This window comes from Macrotis lagotis, chromosome 1 (assembly GCF_037893015.1).
Source record: "Macrotis lagotis isolate mMagLag1 chromosome 1, bilby.v1.9.chrom.fasta, whole genome shotgun sequence".
In the NCBI taxonomy this organism is placed as follows: Eukaryota; Metazoa; Chordata; class Mammalia; order Peramelemorphia; family Peramelidae; genus Macrotis; species Macrotis lagotis.
In genome coordinates this window covers 241,673,861-241,689,608 of record NC_133658.1, presented here as the reverse complement: position 1 = coordinate 241,689,608, position 15,748 = coordinate 241,673,861, and the positions used below count along the sequence as shown (strand labels likewise).

General features: G+C 37.4%; 1 protein-coding gene across 1 annotated transcript in view; it reads right to left on the bottom strand.

Annotated features, from left to right (window-relative positions):
• KIF3C (kinesin family member 3C) overlaps nt 1–15,748 on the bottom strand; it is a 66,081-nt gene that overhangs the window by 9,785 nt on the left and 40,548 nt on the right. The window contains exons 4-5 of the mRNA XM_074209930.1: nt 15,005–15,123; nt 14,320–14,436 (exon numbers count right to left, since the gene is read on the bottom strand). Of these exons, the coding sequence (XP_074066031.1) occupies nt 14,320–14,436; nt 15,005–15,123 (236 nt within the window). The remainder of the gene's footprint in view (nt 1–14,319; nt 14,437–15,004; nt 15,124–15,748) is intronic.

Here is a 15,748-nt window from a genome sequence, read left to right as displayed (position 1 = left end):
CCCCCAGAAGGCAGTCTGATAGTCTTCACATTGTTTCCATGCTATAAACTGATCAAAATTGAATGTGACAGAGAAATCATATTCTTGAGAAAAAACAAAATATAAGAGATAGCAAAATTATATAATAAAATAACTTTTCTAAATTAAGGGTAATAGTCTTTGGTCTTTGTTTAAACTTCATAATTCTTTCTTTGGATACAGATGGTATTCTCCATTGCAGATACCCTAAAATTGTCCCTGATGGTTGCACTAAAGCAACGAGCAAGTTGATTAAGATTGATTATCAACCCATATTGCTGTTACAGTGTACAATGCTTTTCTGGTTCTGCTCATCTCACTCATCATCAGTTCATGCAAATCCTTCTAGGCTAGTTTCCTCATCTCTTAAAAGAGCTGAAGAAGGAAATCAGGAAGACCTAAATTTAAATCCAAACTCAGTCACTTACTAGCTATGTGATCCTGGGCAAGTTATTTAATCCTGTTTATTTCAGTTTTCTCATCTGTAAAAAGAGCTAGAGAAGGAAATAGCAAAGAAAATCCCAAATAGGGTCACAAAGAATTGGACATGACTGAAATGACTGAACAACAACATATTTTTAGAGTTTTAGGTTTTGCAAAGCACATTACATAGGTGATCTCATCTGATCCTCCTAATTGTCTTGTGAAGTGGTCACTATTATTATTTCCAGTTTACAGATGGGGAAAAAAATGAGACTTATTTGTCCAGGGTCACAAAGCGAGTGTCAGAATGTCTGAAGCAGAATTCAACATCTGTTCTTTCTGACTCCAAGTCCAACAGTTTATCCTTTCAACCACCTGGATTTAAAAAAAAAATACAATACAAATGCCAAGTATTATAGTTAACATTATAAATAAAACAGGTGGTAATGATAAGAAGGTTTGACTGCTGGAGCTCTCCTTAGAAAATGAATCATAATTATCGGCTGGCAAGTGTAAAGTATTGGAGTGAACTAAAGATTACCAGAAAAGGAATTGACAAAGGGTCAGTGTGGACTTTGATAGAGCAGGGAGATCTCAAGAAGTAGGACCAGGCAGTTGACTCATACAATTTGGGGGCAATTAAGGATAATATAGAGAGAGACCCCGGAGAGCTGCCTGCCAACCCGGATGGTTGTGTGAAAGTCAACTTCAGGACATGCAAATTGACACAAGACTCTTGGCAGAAAGAGGGGTGGGGGCTGGGAATGTGCTGTTTTTTCTGTCTCATGACATCATCCGATTGGGTAAGCAGTGCTGCAGGTCAAGTGTCTGCTGGTAGAATGAGCCAATGAAAGATGCCAGGGATATTCTGGGAGAATGCAGAGAAGTCTGCCTTACCAAAAAAACCTCGGTGTTGGCTGATTTCTCTTACCTCAGTTCTATTCTCTGCTGTCTTTATTTAAGCAAAGAGTATGACTTATGGCTTGTTGCACAGAATGGAGGTCATTCCATTCTCACTCTAGAGGCCAGATTGCTCTGGTTATATCCACATAAGCAAGGAACTCCAAGGGCCCACATGACCCTATCTTGATAGCAGTGTTGCATAATGGTTAGAGAGCTGGAGATGGAGTCAGGAAGACCAATGTGTAAGTTTTACTTCTCATCCTCAGTAATTCTGTGATCCAAGCAGGTTACTTTATCTATACGAATCTCAGTTCCCTTACTTATACAATAAAAGAGTTAGAATAGGTGTCTAAGGTACTTTCTAGCTCCAAGTGATCCTTTAATCCTTATTAACACTTAAGCTCATCCCTTGAGCTCCATCTCAGTAATCAAGGATTGTCCCATTACAGACTATCTCTCACCATTGCTACCCCTTCCCTTCACCTATCTCTGAATGTTTACCATCCAAGCTGTCATTCAGCTCTCAGTACCCTTTCACTTTTCTCCTAATTAAGAGGTGTCAAAATAAGGACTGGGGCTGCATGTGGCCAGCAACACTTCATAGTGTGATCCAGAACCAGAATAAAACGGGATTTTTATCCACCTTTAACGTGTTAATTTAAATTTCAAAAAAAAGCAATATATATAAATATATGTCATTGTCTAATCAACATGTGGCCCACAGGAATCCTTATGTAATCCCAATCTCTGTTTGAAACTGATCGGTTTATCCTGCGAACTATTGAACTAATAAAACTGGGGGTGGCTAGGGGGCACAGCACAGTGGATAGAACACCGGCCCTGGAGTCAGGAGTACCTGGGTTCAAATCCGGCCTCGGACACTTAATAATTACCTAGCTGTGTGGCCTTGGGCAAGCCACTTAACCCCACAAAAAACTAAAAAACAACACTGTGACCTAATGAGGTTAAGTAACTTGCCCAAAGTCATACAAGAAAGGAGGCAGAGCAGAGACTTGACTTTAGTGTATTAAAAAAGAGAAAAAAAAATGTATTTTAAGAATATATATTCTAAGTCAATATGTGGCCTGCAGGGATCTTCACATAATCATACTCTCTGTTTGAAACTGATCAATTCATCCCATCCTCTGTTTTGCTAAAGAAAAGATGACCTAAGGAGGTTAAGTGACAACCCCAGTCACACAAGAAAAGAGGAAGAGCAGAGAATTGACTTTAATGTGTCAATTTAAAAAATAAATATAAATATATGTCATTTTCTAAGGCAATATGAAGTCTACACAAATCCCCATATAATCCTAACATCTATTTGACACTACTCAGTTTAATCCCATACCATATTTTACTAATAAGAAAAGTGTGACCTAACAAGGGTGACTTGCCCCACATCACACAAGAAAGAAAGAAGAGCAGAATTTGACTTTAATGTGTTAATTTTTCTTTTAGTTTTTTTTTTTTTGCAAGGCAATGGGGTTAAGTGGCTTGCCCAAGGCCACACAGCTAGGTAATTATTAAGTGTCTGAGGCCGGATTTGAACTCAGGTACTCCTGACTCCACGGCTGGTGTTCTATCCACTGCACCACCTAGCTGCCCCTTAATGTGTTAATTATTTAAAAATATATATATATATGTTTGTATAATACATCATTTTCTACGTCAATATGTGGTCCTCAGAGATCCTTATGTAATCCTAATCTCTATTTGAAACTGATCAGTTTATCTCACCTCTTGTTTTACTCATAAGAAAACTGTGACTTGCCCAAAGCCACCCAAGAATGGAGGCAGAGCAGAGCTTTGAACCTGTTGGTCTGATTCTTTGAAAGGACCAGGATTCTTTCCATTAGATCAAATCATGACTAGAGATGGTTTTAAATGTTCTTGCCTAGATCCTTCACTTGCAACCAGCAATGCAAATTCAGACTTTTTCCTAGTTTGCCCTTGTTCACATTTGTTACTTCCAGCATTCATTATCTTCTGTGGGCCAAACCCCATTTCTCAATTTGTTCCATTCATCTAAATGTCTAATCCAGTGACAGAATCAGTCATTTGCATACCTTAGGCAAGGTTTGAAAACTACACAGACCTTGAGCATTCATTCCCCTACCTGAAAATCTTCAGTGGCTCCCTATTTATTCCCTGACAAATAAAATAAAAATTCCTTAATCTAGCATTAAAAATCCTGCACAATCTAGTTTCAATTTATCTTTCCATCATTATTTCACATTCTTAGTACCATCCAATTTGGATTTATAGCTGTTGTTCCATCCTATCCCATGTTCTTTCACTTCTATGTGTTTGCACAGATCACCACCATACTTAGAACACACTTCCTCCTAATCTGTTAAAACTTTTTTCTTCTGGGGTGTCTAGGTGGCATAGTGGATAGAGCACCACACCTGGAGTCAGGAGTACCTGAATTCAAATGTGGCCTCAGACACTTAATAATTACCTAGATGTGTGGCCTTGGGCAAGCCATATAACCCCACTGTCTTGCAAAAACCTAAAAAAACCCTCCAACTTTTTTCTTCCTTTGTGATCATTCTCCATGATTAAATGCTTTCCCAGATTCACCTCCAACCCCTCTCTTCTTTCTCTTATCTTTTTCAATCACTTTGTTGAATTAGACTGGATTGTATACTATTTATCAAATAACATGTGCATTGAAATCATAAGCCCATCAAAAGCAGGGAATGTTGTTTTTCATCTTTGTATATCCTCAGCACCACCTAGCATATGATAGCTCCTTAATTAGCTCTATGACTCCCAGGTTTGCTGAATGAATTACAAATTCACAGTGACATATGCATGTTAACTTCTCACAAAATAAACACCTGTGCCATGGAAAACAGAATTTCTGATGTTAAAAATATGCATTTATAACAAAGTAATATTAACATTTCTCATCAAAGTTGTTCTCCGTTTTACCTGAAGATTCCCTGCTCTATCTCATTTTCTTGCTTCCTCTCAACAAGATCTTATAAATACTTCTCTTCTAGGTCCCTTTTGTTTCACATTGATCTGTGAAGACATCTAGGGACAGTTCTTAGGGATTTAGGATGACAAGGAAGTTGGTTGGCACTGTGTCTTAGGTCAAGAGCAGGAAAGACAAGTTCAAATCTGACTTTGGACATTTACTAGCTGTGTGACTCTGAGCAAGTAGCCTAACTCCATCTCAGTTACCTCAACAGTAAAATGGGGATAATTTTAATAAGCCTTCCACAGCTGTGGGGATCAAATAAGATAATATTTGTAAAGTGCTTAGCATAGTGATTGGCACATGGTAACTCCTTAATAAATGGTATTTCCTTTCCTGTGGTTATCCAAGGGATGGAAGGGTCATTCATGGCCATTTACTTTTGCCTTTATAATGAAACTAGCTGTACTTTCTGTTCAAATTCCATTCCAGGTACACTTTTCAGTGACAATGGCTAGAGTCTCTTTAATATCTTGAAGGAAGTTTGCTCAGAAGTCACTTTGGAGGGTGGAAGTAGTTGTAGAGATAGATCTAGGTGAGATCTGAAAATACCCTGAAGGGTCAGTGGTAGTATAAGGGCTAAGGGCCATGCCTGTAGTTGATATCTAGAGAGTTAGAGAAAGTGCCAAATGTGTTACAGCTAAAAATATTATATTACCATTATTTTAAAGGAAAATACATCAAAAGAAATTGTTCAAATAAAATGTTACATGAATTAAAATATTTACAGGATTATAGAGTTGGAAGCATCCTAGGATATCATCTAGTTCAGAGAGAGGTGTTAGATACACCCAAGCCCAGGGTTGCATATGGTCCATGACACTCCCCTGTATAATCCAATACAGATGAAAAAGTAGTTCCTAGCTGATTTTAGTGTGTTGCTGTATTATGATTATTATTAATAATAATAACAATAATAATATAAAAGAGGAATACATAAACATATGTAGTTCTCTAAGTCAATATTTGGCCCAAAGGCATCCTTTTGTATACTAAATGCTTCCTGTCTTTTTTAATTTAATTTTGGTTGATTTAGTTTATCCTACCCTGTTTTACTAATAAAACTGTGACCTAACAAAGTTAAGTGAGTTGCTCAAAGTCACACAACTAAGAAGAGCAGAAATTTGAACCCAGCTCATCTTTTGGAAGACCACAACTCTTTATATTTTTTTAAATCATGGCTGAAAATGGTTTTAAATGGAATTCCTGAGTAGTTTTATAATAAGATCATTGTAGTGCCATGGTAAACACCTGATAAAAGGTTAGAGTAGACACTTTGAAAAATGGCTATGTGATTCTGAGCAAGTCTCTTTATCCTGTTTGCTTCAGTTTCCTCATCTATAAAATGAGCTGAAGAAGAAAATGGGGATCACTGTAGTATCTCTGCCAAGAAAATCCCAAAAGGGGTCATGAAGAGTTAGATACCAATGAAAATGACTGAACAACAAGAAGCAGAGCTACCTGAAGAAGCATCTGCCATCAGGACATATCAGGTTTACTGTGTGTGAGAAATACAGATAAAAGATGGGAAGGGACAGATGCTTAGAAACAAAGGTAGGAAGATAATTCTAGGAAGCTGATGTGCTAGAAAACAAACAGTATGGGATAAACCTGAGTTTCCTCATTTGTCAAATGGAGATAAGAGCACCTACTTCATAGACCTGTTGTACAGATCAAATATATAAAGTTTTTTATAAACCAGTTGTGAGTGAGCAGCTAGGTGGCACAGTGGATAGAGTTCCAGCCCTGGAGTCAGGAGTTTAAATCCGACCTCAGGCAATTATTAGTTAGGTGACCCTGGGAAAATCAATTAACCTCAACTGCTTCCCAACACCCCCTGCTCCCCAAAACAAAAACCAAAAAGTAAATCAATCATAAGAGGCAGCAAGGGATAGTGTAGATAATAAAATGCGGGGCTTAAGATCAAGAAGACCTGGCTCAAGTTCTGCCTCAGACACTAAACTAATTATGTGTGACTGTGGGCAAGTCTCTGAACCTCATCCTTTCCAGAACACCCAAATTCCCCCACAAAGATATAAAACTTGGAGTTAATAGAATTGGATCTGAGCCCTGACTCTCAAGCTGCTACATCTCCCTCAGACTTGGTTGTCTCATTTGTGAAATGGCAATAATAAAACATGCACTAGCTACATCACAGGATGATTTTCGGAACTAAATCATATGAAACCATCTCTCAACTAAGAAAATCCTACTTAAACAAAGTATATATTTTTGAATGCTATCTTTCTTTTTCACCCTTAAATGAAATGATCAGTTCTTGTTGGCATAACATTTGCACTAACAACATGCAATAATTCTTCAGCCTGAAGCTCTTCCATAGAAGGAAAAAAATTTTTTTGAGTGGTTAATCCTAATTAATTGGAATGAAAAAAAAAACCTGGGTTTTTAGCTCCTTTTTCCTGTATTTACTGGTTATCAGCCACTACCTCAGATGACTCTTTTTCCTGCAACTCTAAGTTTGAGTTTCTTCTATTAAAAAAGGGAAAATGAAAGCATTTATCTCATAGGGATGTCATTGGGGACAAATGGGATAATTTATGTATTATAGTTGAAATATGGAATTGGTATCTCTCTGGTTCAAATTTATTTGAAAATTATTCCCTTTATATGGGCAAGTCACATACATTGTTAGGGCCTCAGTTTCTTCAGTCATAAAATGAAAGATACAGACTAGGAGCTCTGATTTTATGTAAGCACTTTATGATATATTTGTATCAGCAAAGAACAAATTGTAGCAGGTTCTATTAGGGAAAAGACTAATGTATCAGTACTTATGTTCTTTAGTTCGGGAAGACTCAATATCAGAATGGCCCAAACCAGATTAAAATGGAGTTTCTGATTTTAATGTGTCGATACATTAATAAAAAAAGAAACATGTGATTTTCTAATTCACTATGTGGCTATCACTGGGAGATGAATTTTTTCAGATTCAGCAACTAACAACTTGTTAAATTTTTCATTGTTACAGGGAATAATTATCACCTTTCAAGACTACAAATGATAAGTCTGTCTTGGCAGTGGTAGTTTTTCTTCAGAAGTCTTACACCAATGAAATCATATTCCCCCCCCCCCCCAAAGAAGCATATGTAATATGTCTTAGAAGACTGAAACTGTTTTAGTCTCTGTGGCTAGTATAGAGTCTGGCACGTGATAGACAGTTAATAAATGCTTATTGACTGTGCATTTAATTATTTGAGTTCATGTATTCCTCCAGTAATACAGGTGATAATATGTAAGACACTGTTCCCAGTGTCTTACATATAGTAATTACTTAATACATACGTTTCAACTAACTTAAAGTCAAATATAATAAAGAGAAGTATTTCTTTCCCCTTTTGATTCATCCTATTTATTTTTATATCTTTTACCCCTATACTTTTATCTTGAATATTTTCTGTTCATAGACACATTGTTAAACATTAATCTGTAACCATACTAAACCAGTTATGCCTAAGGACACATCTAATATAATACAAGGTTATTGAAGGTGACAGATTCCAAAATTAGTAAAATGGATGACGAAAGATATAATTTTTCTAGTACCACAAACCCAAATCAGCACTTGCTAAGGGATTTGCTAAGAGAAATCAGTACAGCCTTGGGGAATAAATGTTAGCATAGCCTATAAATTTAAATTGGATTCTAGAAGTTCAGGGGTGGCTTCTTTAAGAAATGGAAAAACCCCAAACAAACAACACAGGTAATGTAAGGTAGACAGGTCTCCAGGATTGGTCAAGGAAATGTCTGGGGGTTTCTGATTCCCAGCAGTCATTTCCTGTACATCTGCAGAAGAGGTGATATGACTTAAGCAGAGCTGAAATTTCTGGCAAATTAACTCCTTAAAGCAGGCTGTGTAAGATGGCATCCTACACATACATAAGAGAGAGAGTCAGCATCCCCAAAGGTTTCAGTAGGCAAGAAGGACCTAATCTATTATAATCTAGAGCTTCTCTTTTTCAAAACCAAACTCCTAGAAAGGGTGTTTGTTTTTCCAGTTTATAGCTCCTCACCTCCACTTGCTTCTCAATCCCCTGCAAGCTGACTTTTGACCTCAGCTCACAACTGTACCAAGGTAACTAGGAGGCTCTTAACTACCAATTCCAATGACCTTTTCTCAGTCCTCATTCTATCTGACCTCTCAACAGAGCTTTTCTCCCCCTCCACTAAGTTCCTTCCAACAATTCATGTCTTTGTTTTTTACACTGCAATCATTTTTGGATAGACCCCTCCTCCCAACCTCCATATTCACACCAGCATCAAATGCTCCCTTTTAACAAAGATTGTAATTGTTTTTCATTCTTGAAGGACCAAAGACATCAGGAGAGTGATGGCTTGACTTGCAAGTGAATTGGACTTAATGAGACAAAACTATGCAGAGACATGAGCCTCATTCTCTCCTTCAGGTCATCTGGGAAGACATAAGTTAGGGCAACTGGCACTGGCACCAGATGCAGTGGAAGACTTCTTCCTTTTTAAGCTAAGGTCTTTCTTAGGTCTCAGTTTTTCTGAGGCATCATCCATTCAGTGATTGAAGGCTAAGTATGAAAGAACAATTATGCAAAACCAAATAATTTTGTATGGGAAATTCTATACCAACAACCCTTAACTCTCTCCTGAAACTGTCAACCACCCCATTCCCTGAAAAGCTCTCTCCTTCTTTAGCTTCTGTAGTGTTCTCTCTCTTGGTTCTCCTCTTACCTTTTTAACTCATTCTTCTCTATCTCCTTTACTAATCAATTAAAAAAATCAACAAACATTATCAAGAGCCTCCAATCATATTTTCTTGCCCACAAAGTATGGGCATCATTCAAGTCTCTGTCTTTTAAGTCTCTAATGATCTCATTAGCTCCTAGGGGTTTTTTAACATTTCTTGCAAATGACTCCCAATCCATATATGTGATTCTGATTTTTTTCTGAACTTTAGCCCTGCATTACTGTCTGCTAGACATATCCACTTGGATGTCCCATAAATATCTCACACTCAACACATGCAAAACAGAATTCATTAAATTTTTCCTCATTCAATTCTCTAAACTTTTCTCTTTATATTAATGGTTTCACCATGCTTTCAGTCAACCAGATTCCTAACCTTTAAGTAATGCTTTTCTCTTCCTCCTCCTCTTTTTTTCTTCTACAGCTATATCTAATCAGTTGCCAAATTTTGTAGAATCCATATCTGAATCATCTCATGCATCTATCTTCTTCTCTCCATTTATATAGCCTCTGCTCTAGGTCAGGTCTTTATTTCTTCTGGAGTGGATTATAGCATCTGGACTAGATTTCCTGCTTACTGTGTGTCCTTTTTCTAGTCTTTCTTACACAAAATGATATTTTGGAAACACAGATCTGAATACTTCACTCCTCTAATCAAAAATCTTCATTGGCCTTCTATTACCTCTAGGATAAAATCTATTATTCATAGTCTTCTATTAATACAATCTAGCTAGAGGTGGCTAGGTGGCACAGTGGATAGAGCACCAGCCCTAGAGTCAGGAGTACCTGAGTTCAAATCTGGCCTCAGACACATAATAATAATTACCTATCTGTGTGACCTTGGGCAAGTCACTTAACCCCGCTGACTTGAAAAAAAAAACAAAAAAATACTATCTAGCTCCTTCCCACTCACCTTTCTAATTTTCTGCATGTTATTCCTTTTTCACATACTCTCTATTCCAGTCAAACTAACCTGCTAGCTGTTCTTTATACATGATATTCAAGTTTCTGATTCATGACAATTCTAAAATACACATAGAAAATGCTACATATAACCAGAGGAAAAATCTGATGGAATCTGAATGAGGATCAAAGCATACTATTTTCACTTTGTTTGTTTTGTGTTTTTTCCCTTTTATTCTGTTTCTTCTTTCACAAAATGTCTAATGTTTTATATGGTTTTATATACATATATATGTATATAAATAACCTATGTAACATTGCTGTCTTGGGGAAGAGGGAGGAAAGGGAAGGAGGGACAAAAATTTGGAACTCAAAATCTTTCAAAAAATAAATGTTGAAAATTATCTTTATATGTAATTCAAAAAATACTATTTACATAATATTCAACTTCTCATTTCTGTGCTCCAGTGTCTGGAACATAACACATCCTCACATTGACCTTTTAGCATCCCTAACTTTCTTCAAGATCAAATTCCAGGTGCTGTCTCCTTTATCAGGCTCTTCTTGATTCCTCCTAGTCACTAACAGTTTCTCCTTGAAACTGCTTTGTATTATCTTTTTGTACACTTAGCATTTGCTCATCTACATCTATACCTACATTTATACATGTAAATATGATTTATGTATATATATATGTATATATACATATATATACACACATGTCTGTATTTATAGATATGTGTGTGTGTGTCCTGATAGACTATAAGCTTCTTGAGGCTAGACACTACTTCATTTTTACCTTGTATTCCCAGTACTTCATGGTATACAAATTTAAAAAATGGGAATTGAATAAATTTAGTAGGTATAAATGTAAACAAAGCCTTATATTTGAATTCAAGAGGAAAGGTGATATTCCTGCCTTACATGGTCCTGGTCCGTTTGGAATTTTGCATTTAGTTCTAGGTATCACCTTTTAAGAAGAACATTGATAAGCTGTATGTGCAGGGGAAGGTGATCAGAATGGAAAGAGGACTTTATATTTTGAGAATCAGTTGAAGAAAATGGGAATGTTTAGTCAGAAGAAGAGAATACTTAGGGAGAATATTCTAGTTATCTTCAAGTATGTGAAAACATAGAGAAAAGGGATAAGATTCATTCTGTATACTCCAGATATAGATAAAGCCAGGAACAATGCATAGAAGTTACAGAGAAGTAGTCTGATATAATTAAAGCTATTATAAATGGAAGGGACTCCTTAGGATGCCCTTCCCTTTCTCATCTCCCAGAGGTCCTGGGCAGCAGCTAGATAACTGCTGGTTAGTGAAGTCACGGAGGGGATTTTAATTCAGGTATGCGTTGGAATAAATGATCTTGAAGTTTCCTTCCAGCTCTGAGACTCTCCATGTTGTTAGACTCAAAGCTGGAGATGACTGACGTGTTTCTATGAGGAACTTTTAGAAAGTGAAGTAGAATCAAAGAGTGCTGCAATTGAAAGGAACTTTATAGGTCATCTAGTTCAACTTCCTCATTTTTTAGTTGAGAAAACTGAGGTCCAGAGAAATGAAATTATTGTCTCAAGTTCACACAGCTTGTTAAATCTCCTGATAACCCTTCTAGAACTTTTTATATTGCAATCAAATATCTTTTCAAAGCTAAGGGCAATAATAATAATAATAATAATAATAATAATAATAATAATAACAACAACAACAACTCATTTATTTAGTGGTTTTTGCAAAGTTCTTCAGATAGATTATCTTATATGAGGTAAGAAAAAAAGCCAAGCTACAGTGGGGCACAGAGGAAGAAGTACTGACTTTGGGTCCAAAACCCTGAGTTTGGATACAATCTGTGCAGGTCTCACTTTCTGGGTCTCACTTTCATCAATAATACAATGAAAAAATTGAACTAGATGCTTTTCAACTGAAAATCTATGATCCTATGAATAAAAGAGAAAAAAGTACTAGGAATGGTAATCCAGAGTAAGTAAATATATTTAATTATGACCTAAGAAATCTAATTCCTTTTTCCAAAAACTGTTCTAAAAATCCTGTTTTAAGATGTTTACTTTTTCAGTTTAGCTTTTTAAAAATTAATAATCTTGCTACTAATAAAACTGGTTGTAAATCTGGGAATTAAACTTCTAGGGTCTCTTCCACCTTTTCATTTATAATTCTGATTATTTAGTTAGCAACTATTTGTGATTCTGAAATACCATTATGAATCTCAAAAAAAGCACCCACCTACTGTAACTTATGTGAGCAAGGCATCCTACCACCATCTGGTGGCAGCATACCTAAATATCAGGGAATTAAGAAACTGAATTTACCAAAAAAAAAAAAAAAAAAGAAAAAAAGAAAGATAACACTTCCTAGCAGTTACTTTAATTCTGATCAAGGTCAAGGTCATCACCTTAGATTGATTAAATGAAGGAGTTGACTCTTCTCAACCCTATTCATAGAATCAACTGAGAAGGTGACAATGCCTCTCACTCATTCTCTTTCTATACCAATGTCAGGGATTCTGAGGTCAGATCTGGAGATGCTCAAAGATATAAAGCTCAGAGGAACCTCAGAAGCTAGCTAGTTTATGCTCCTTTTCCCCCCCTTTTCAAACAGAGTCACAGAGCCACAAAGAACCAGAGAGGTAAAGTGATTTGCCCAGTTATCCAGCTAGTATACAGCAGAGCTGGTAAACTCACATTCTCTGACTCAAAATTCAGCTTTCTTTCCTCAGTATCTCATTGGTGGTTGTGTCTCTCTAGCAAAGTAATGACAAAGCAATTATGCACCCTAGGTGAGTTTTGAAGATATTTATTCCTCCCTACCCTATCCTTTGGAGGTTTTGAATTTAGTCATATCACATATGAATTTGCATCATACACTGTGGGCAATGGCATTTTCTGGCATTAAAAATGTGAGTTTATAAAAAACTAAGTCAGGAAGGGACTGAGACCTATGTAGAAGACATATTCACACCAGTGAAAATAGGGATACTTGAATTACTGAAGAACTAGCATGCTCTAGTGGAAAGAACAAGGGATTTGTTGACAAAAGACTAGACACATTTGATTTTGGACAAGTTGCTGGTTTTCTCTGGGTCTCAATTTCCTCATCTATAAAGGGGTTGGATTGGAATGTCTCTAAGGTTCTTTTCAGGTATAAACCATGTGCTCTTAAAGTGATATTTAAAAATGACGCTGAGAGCTCAGACTCTGGGTGATGAACACTCAATTGCTATCTTATATAATTTTGCTGAATAGATTTTTCAAAATCTCTTTTTCTACTTTTTGTCAAGAGGGATAGCTATGGTAGAAAATGAAGGAAATATAAAAACAAGGTATCAATACAATTTTTAAAAATGTGTCCTTCATTATTGCCCTCTAGGTGACTGCTCACATTGCCTACCCAAAGACCTGGTCCTTTCTGAGGCTGAGTCCAGATAGTTTCTGGACTTCTTTAAGCAGACCTTTGAATGTGAATTATCAATTCCTTGGCATTGTAACAAGACTGGGTGTGGTCTTCTGTCTAACACAAATAGGGAGGTGTTTTATATTATCACCAGCAGAGGGAGCTCCACACCCAAGTCACAGGAATTTATACCTGAAGAATGAAGAAAGGTATGACTGTCAAATCTCTCCTCTATATTAAAAAGAAAAGCTCTATCAGAAGAGTTGGTATTTTCACCTCCTCGCAGGTCACCTTCTTTCCTCAACAGTACTGGTTTTTTAAGACGCATCATTTAAAAAAAAATTTTTTTTTTTTTAGATTTTTCAAGGCAATGGGGTTAAGTGGCTTACCCAAGGCCACATGGCTAGGTAATTATCAAGTGTCTGAGGTCGGATTTGAACCCAGGTAGGTACTCCTGACTCCAGGGCCGGTGATCTATTCACTGCACCACCTAGCTGCCCTGACACCTCATTTTTTTTTTTTTTGGAACGCAAAGGATCACAGAACTTCCTAGTTTTTGTTGTTCTTTTTGTTGTTCTCAACAACAAAACCAAAACTTAGAGGCTAATTCCCTCATTTTACATTTGAGGAAACTGAGGCATAGGAAGGTTAAATGATCACTCAACTTCAAAAAGCTAATGAGTGTCCAAGGCAGAATTTTAACCTGAGTCTTCCAGGGACCTATCTACTTACCACACAGTCCAATTCTTTCCTTTTATTTATCAACTCCCCTCATAGAGATTCTCTATTTCTGAATTTGGAAAAACCAGCCTTCTAATAAGAATCTGGGCCACAGATAGCACTACCTTTCTCTTCGATCAAGACTCAGGCCTCTTGACCCTGCCTAGTAGATGGGCCCATAGAGTCCCAACTCTGCTTCCTGATTAAGGGTATACTTACACTCCAGCTGGCACCAGTGGCTGGAACTTCCACTGCTCCTCCTCACAGTCCAGGTAAAGACGATTCATGATCTTATTCTTCTCCTCAGGGGGGATGAAGTTTTCAATGATCAGGTATCTGGGAACGGGAATGAGAGGTAGGGGAGACGAGAGTAAAAATGAGTGTGGTAAAGGTGATAGAGGATGGATTGTAGAAAATAGACTCATTTACCCAAAAGTCAAAGAAGAGAGTTTAGTGGAGGAAAACAGAAAGAGGATATTAGTAAAAATTAAGCAAAACAGTGGAACCCAACAACTCTGGAGCCAAAGAACAAAGTCGAGCAGTTGAAACTGGAAAATGCCTAGTACAAATGCCTAATACATATTAGGATGTTTTGAGAAATAGGAGGAAAAACTCCTCAAAGTCTTAATTTATCAGCTCTCTGATCTCTAGCCTGTCCTTAGGGAACACATCATTCTACTCTAAGCTCTGACTCTCTGACCTTAGGGTGATCAGAAGAATCCCCTTATAATTTGATGAGCTCTCTCACGCCACTGCTACATATGGGATTGGTCAGCATTGCAATGAGGATGTAAAGGTATGGGAGCTGCTGGTAACAAAAAGTCTGAGTGTTAGGGAATAAGTGAGGAGCTGGAAGGCTGTTAAGTAGACAGGAATAACAAGGAAGGAGAAAGATCATTCTTACTTGAGCTTGAGTTCTCGGGTCTGTTCGTTCTGTGCTTCCTCCAAGTCTTGCCGCACACGGATATACTCATCATGCTGGTCCTGGATTTCTGCCTTCACTGCCTGCAGTTTAGCGTAGAGCTGGACAAGAGATAACGCACGTAGTCAGAGTCAGCCAAGGATGGTATGGGACAGCAGTAGCTACCTCTACCTCTCACTGGTCCCAGGAAGGATTTACTTGGGTCTCAGGGAACCAGTTCCATCCTCTAAAGGAAAGGATGAGCACCTGGGCCTGAACTTTCTTATTAAAAGTAAAACTCAAGTTGCCTATGGGCCTATTGCCATTCCTCCCTCACACCAAAGATGGCACTACCACCCCACTCTCCCAAGGCTATGATCAGAGAGAGAAAGAGGAACCCATAAGGATATTTTGAAACTGACTGGTACCCCTATCCCTACAGGCTTTCCAGGAACAGCAAGGTTACAGGTATGTGGCCTTATCTGTTGTAGTGAAGGAAGTCCAGAAGGGAAAAACCATAAGATCATAGGTTTAAAGATGAAGAGATCTCATTTTACATATGAAGAAATGGCCCAGGTAGGCCCAGGTAACATAAGTGACTAGTCCAGTACTACACAGAGGTGGGATTTGAATCTAAGTCCTCTGATTCTAGAGCCAGTCCCTTTTTCTACTTTAACAAACTGGAAGTAGAGGGTAGCTCCTAGTATGAACAGGTCATTGACCATATTTCTCCCTTTCCCATCAGCA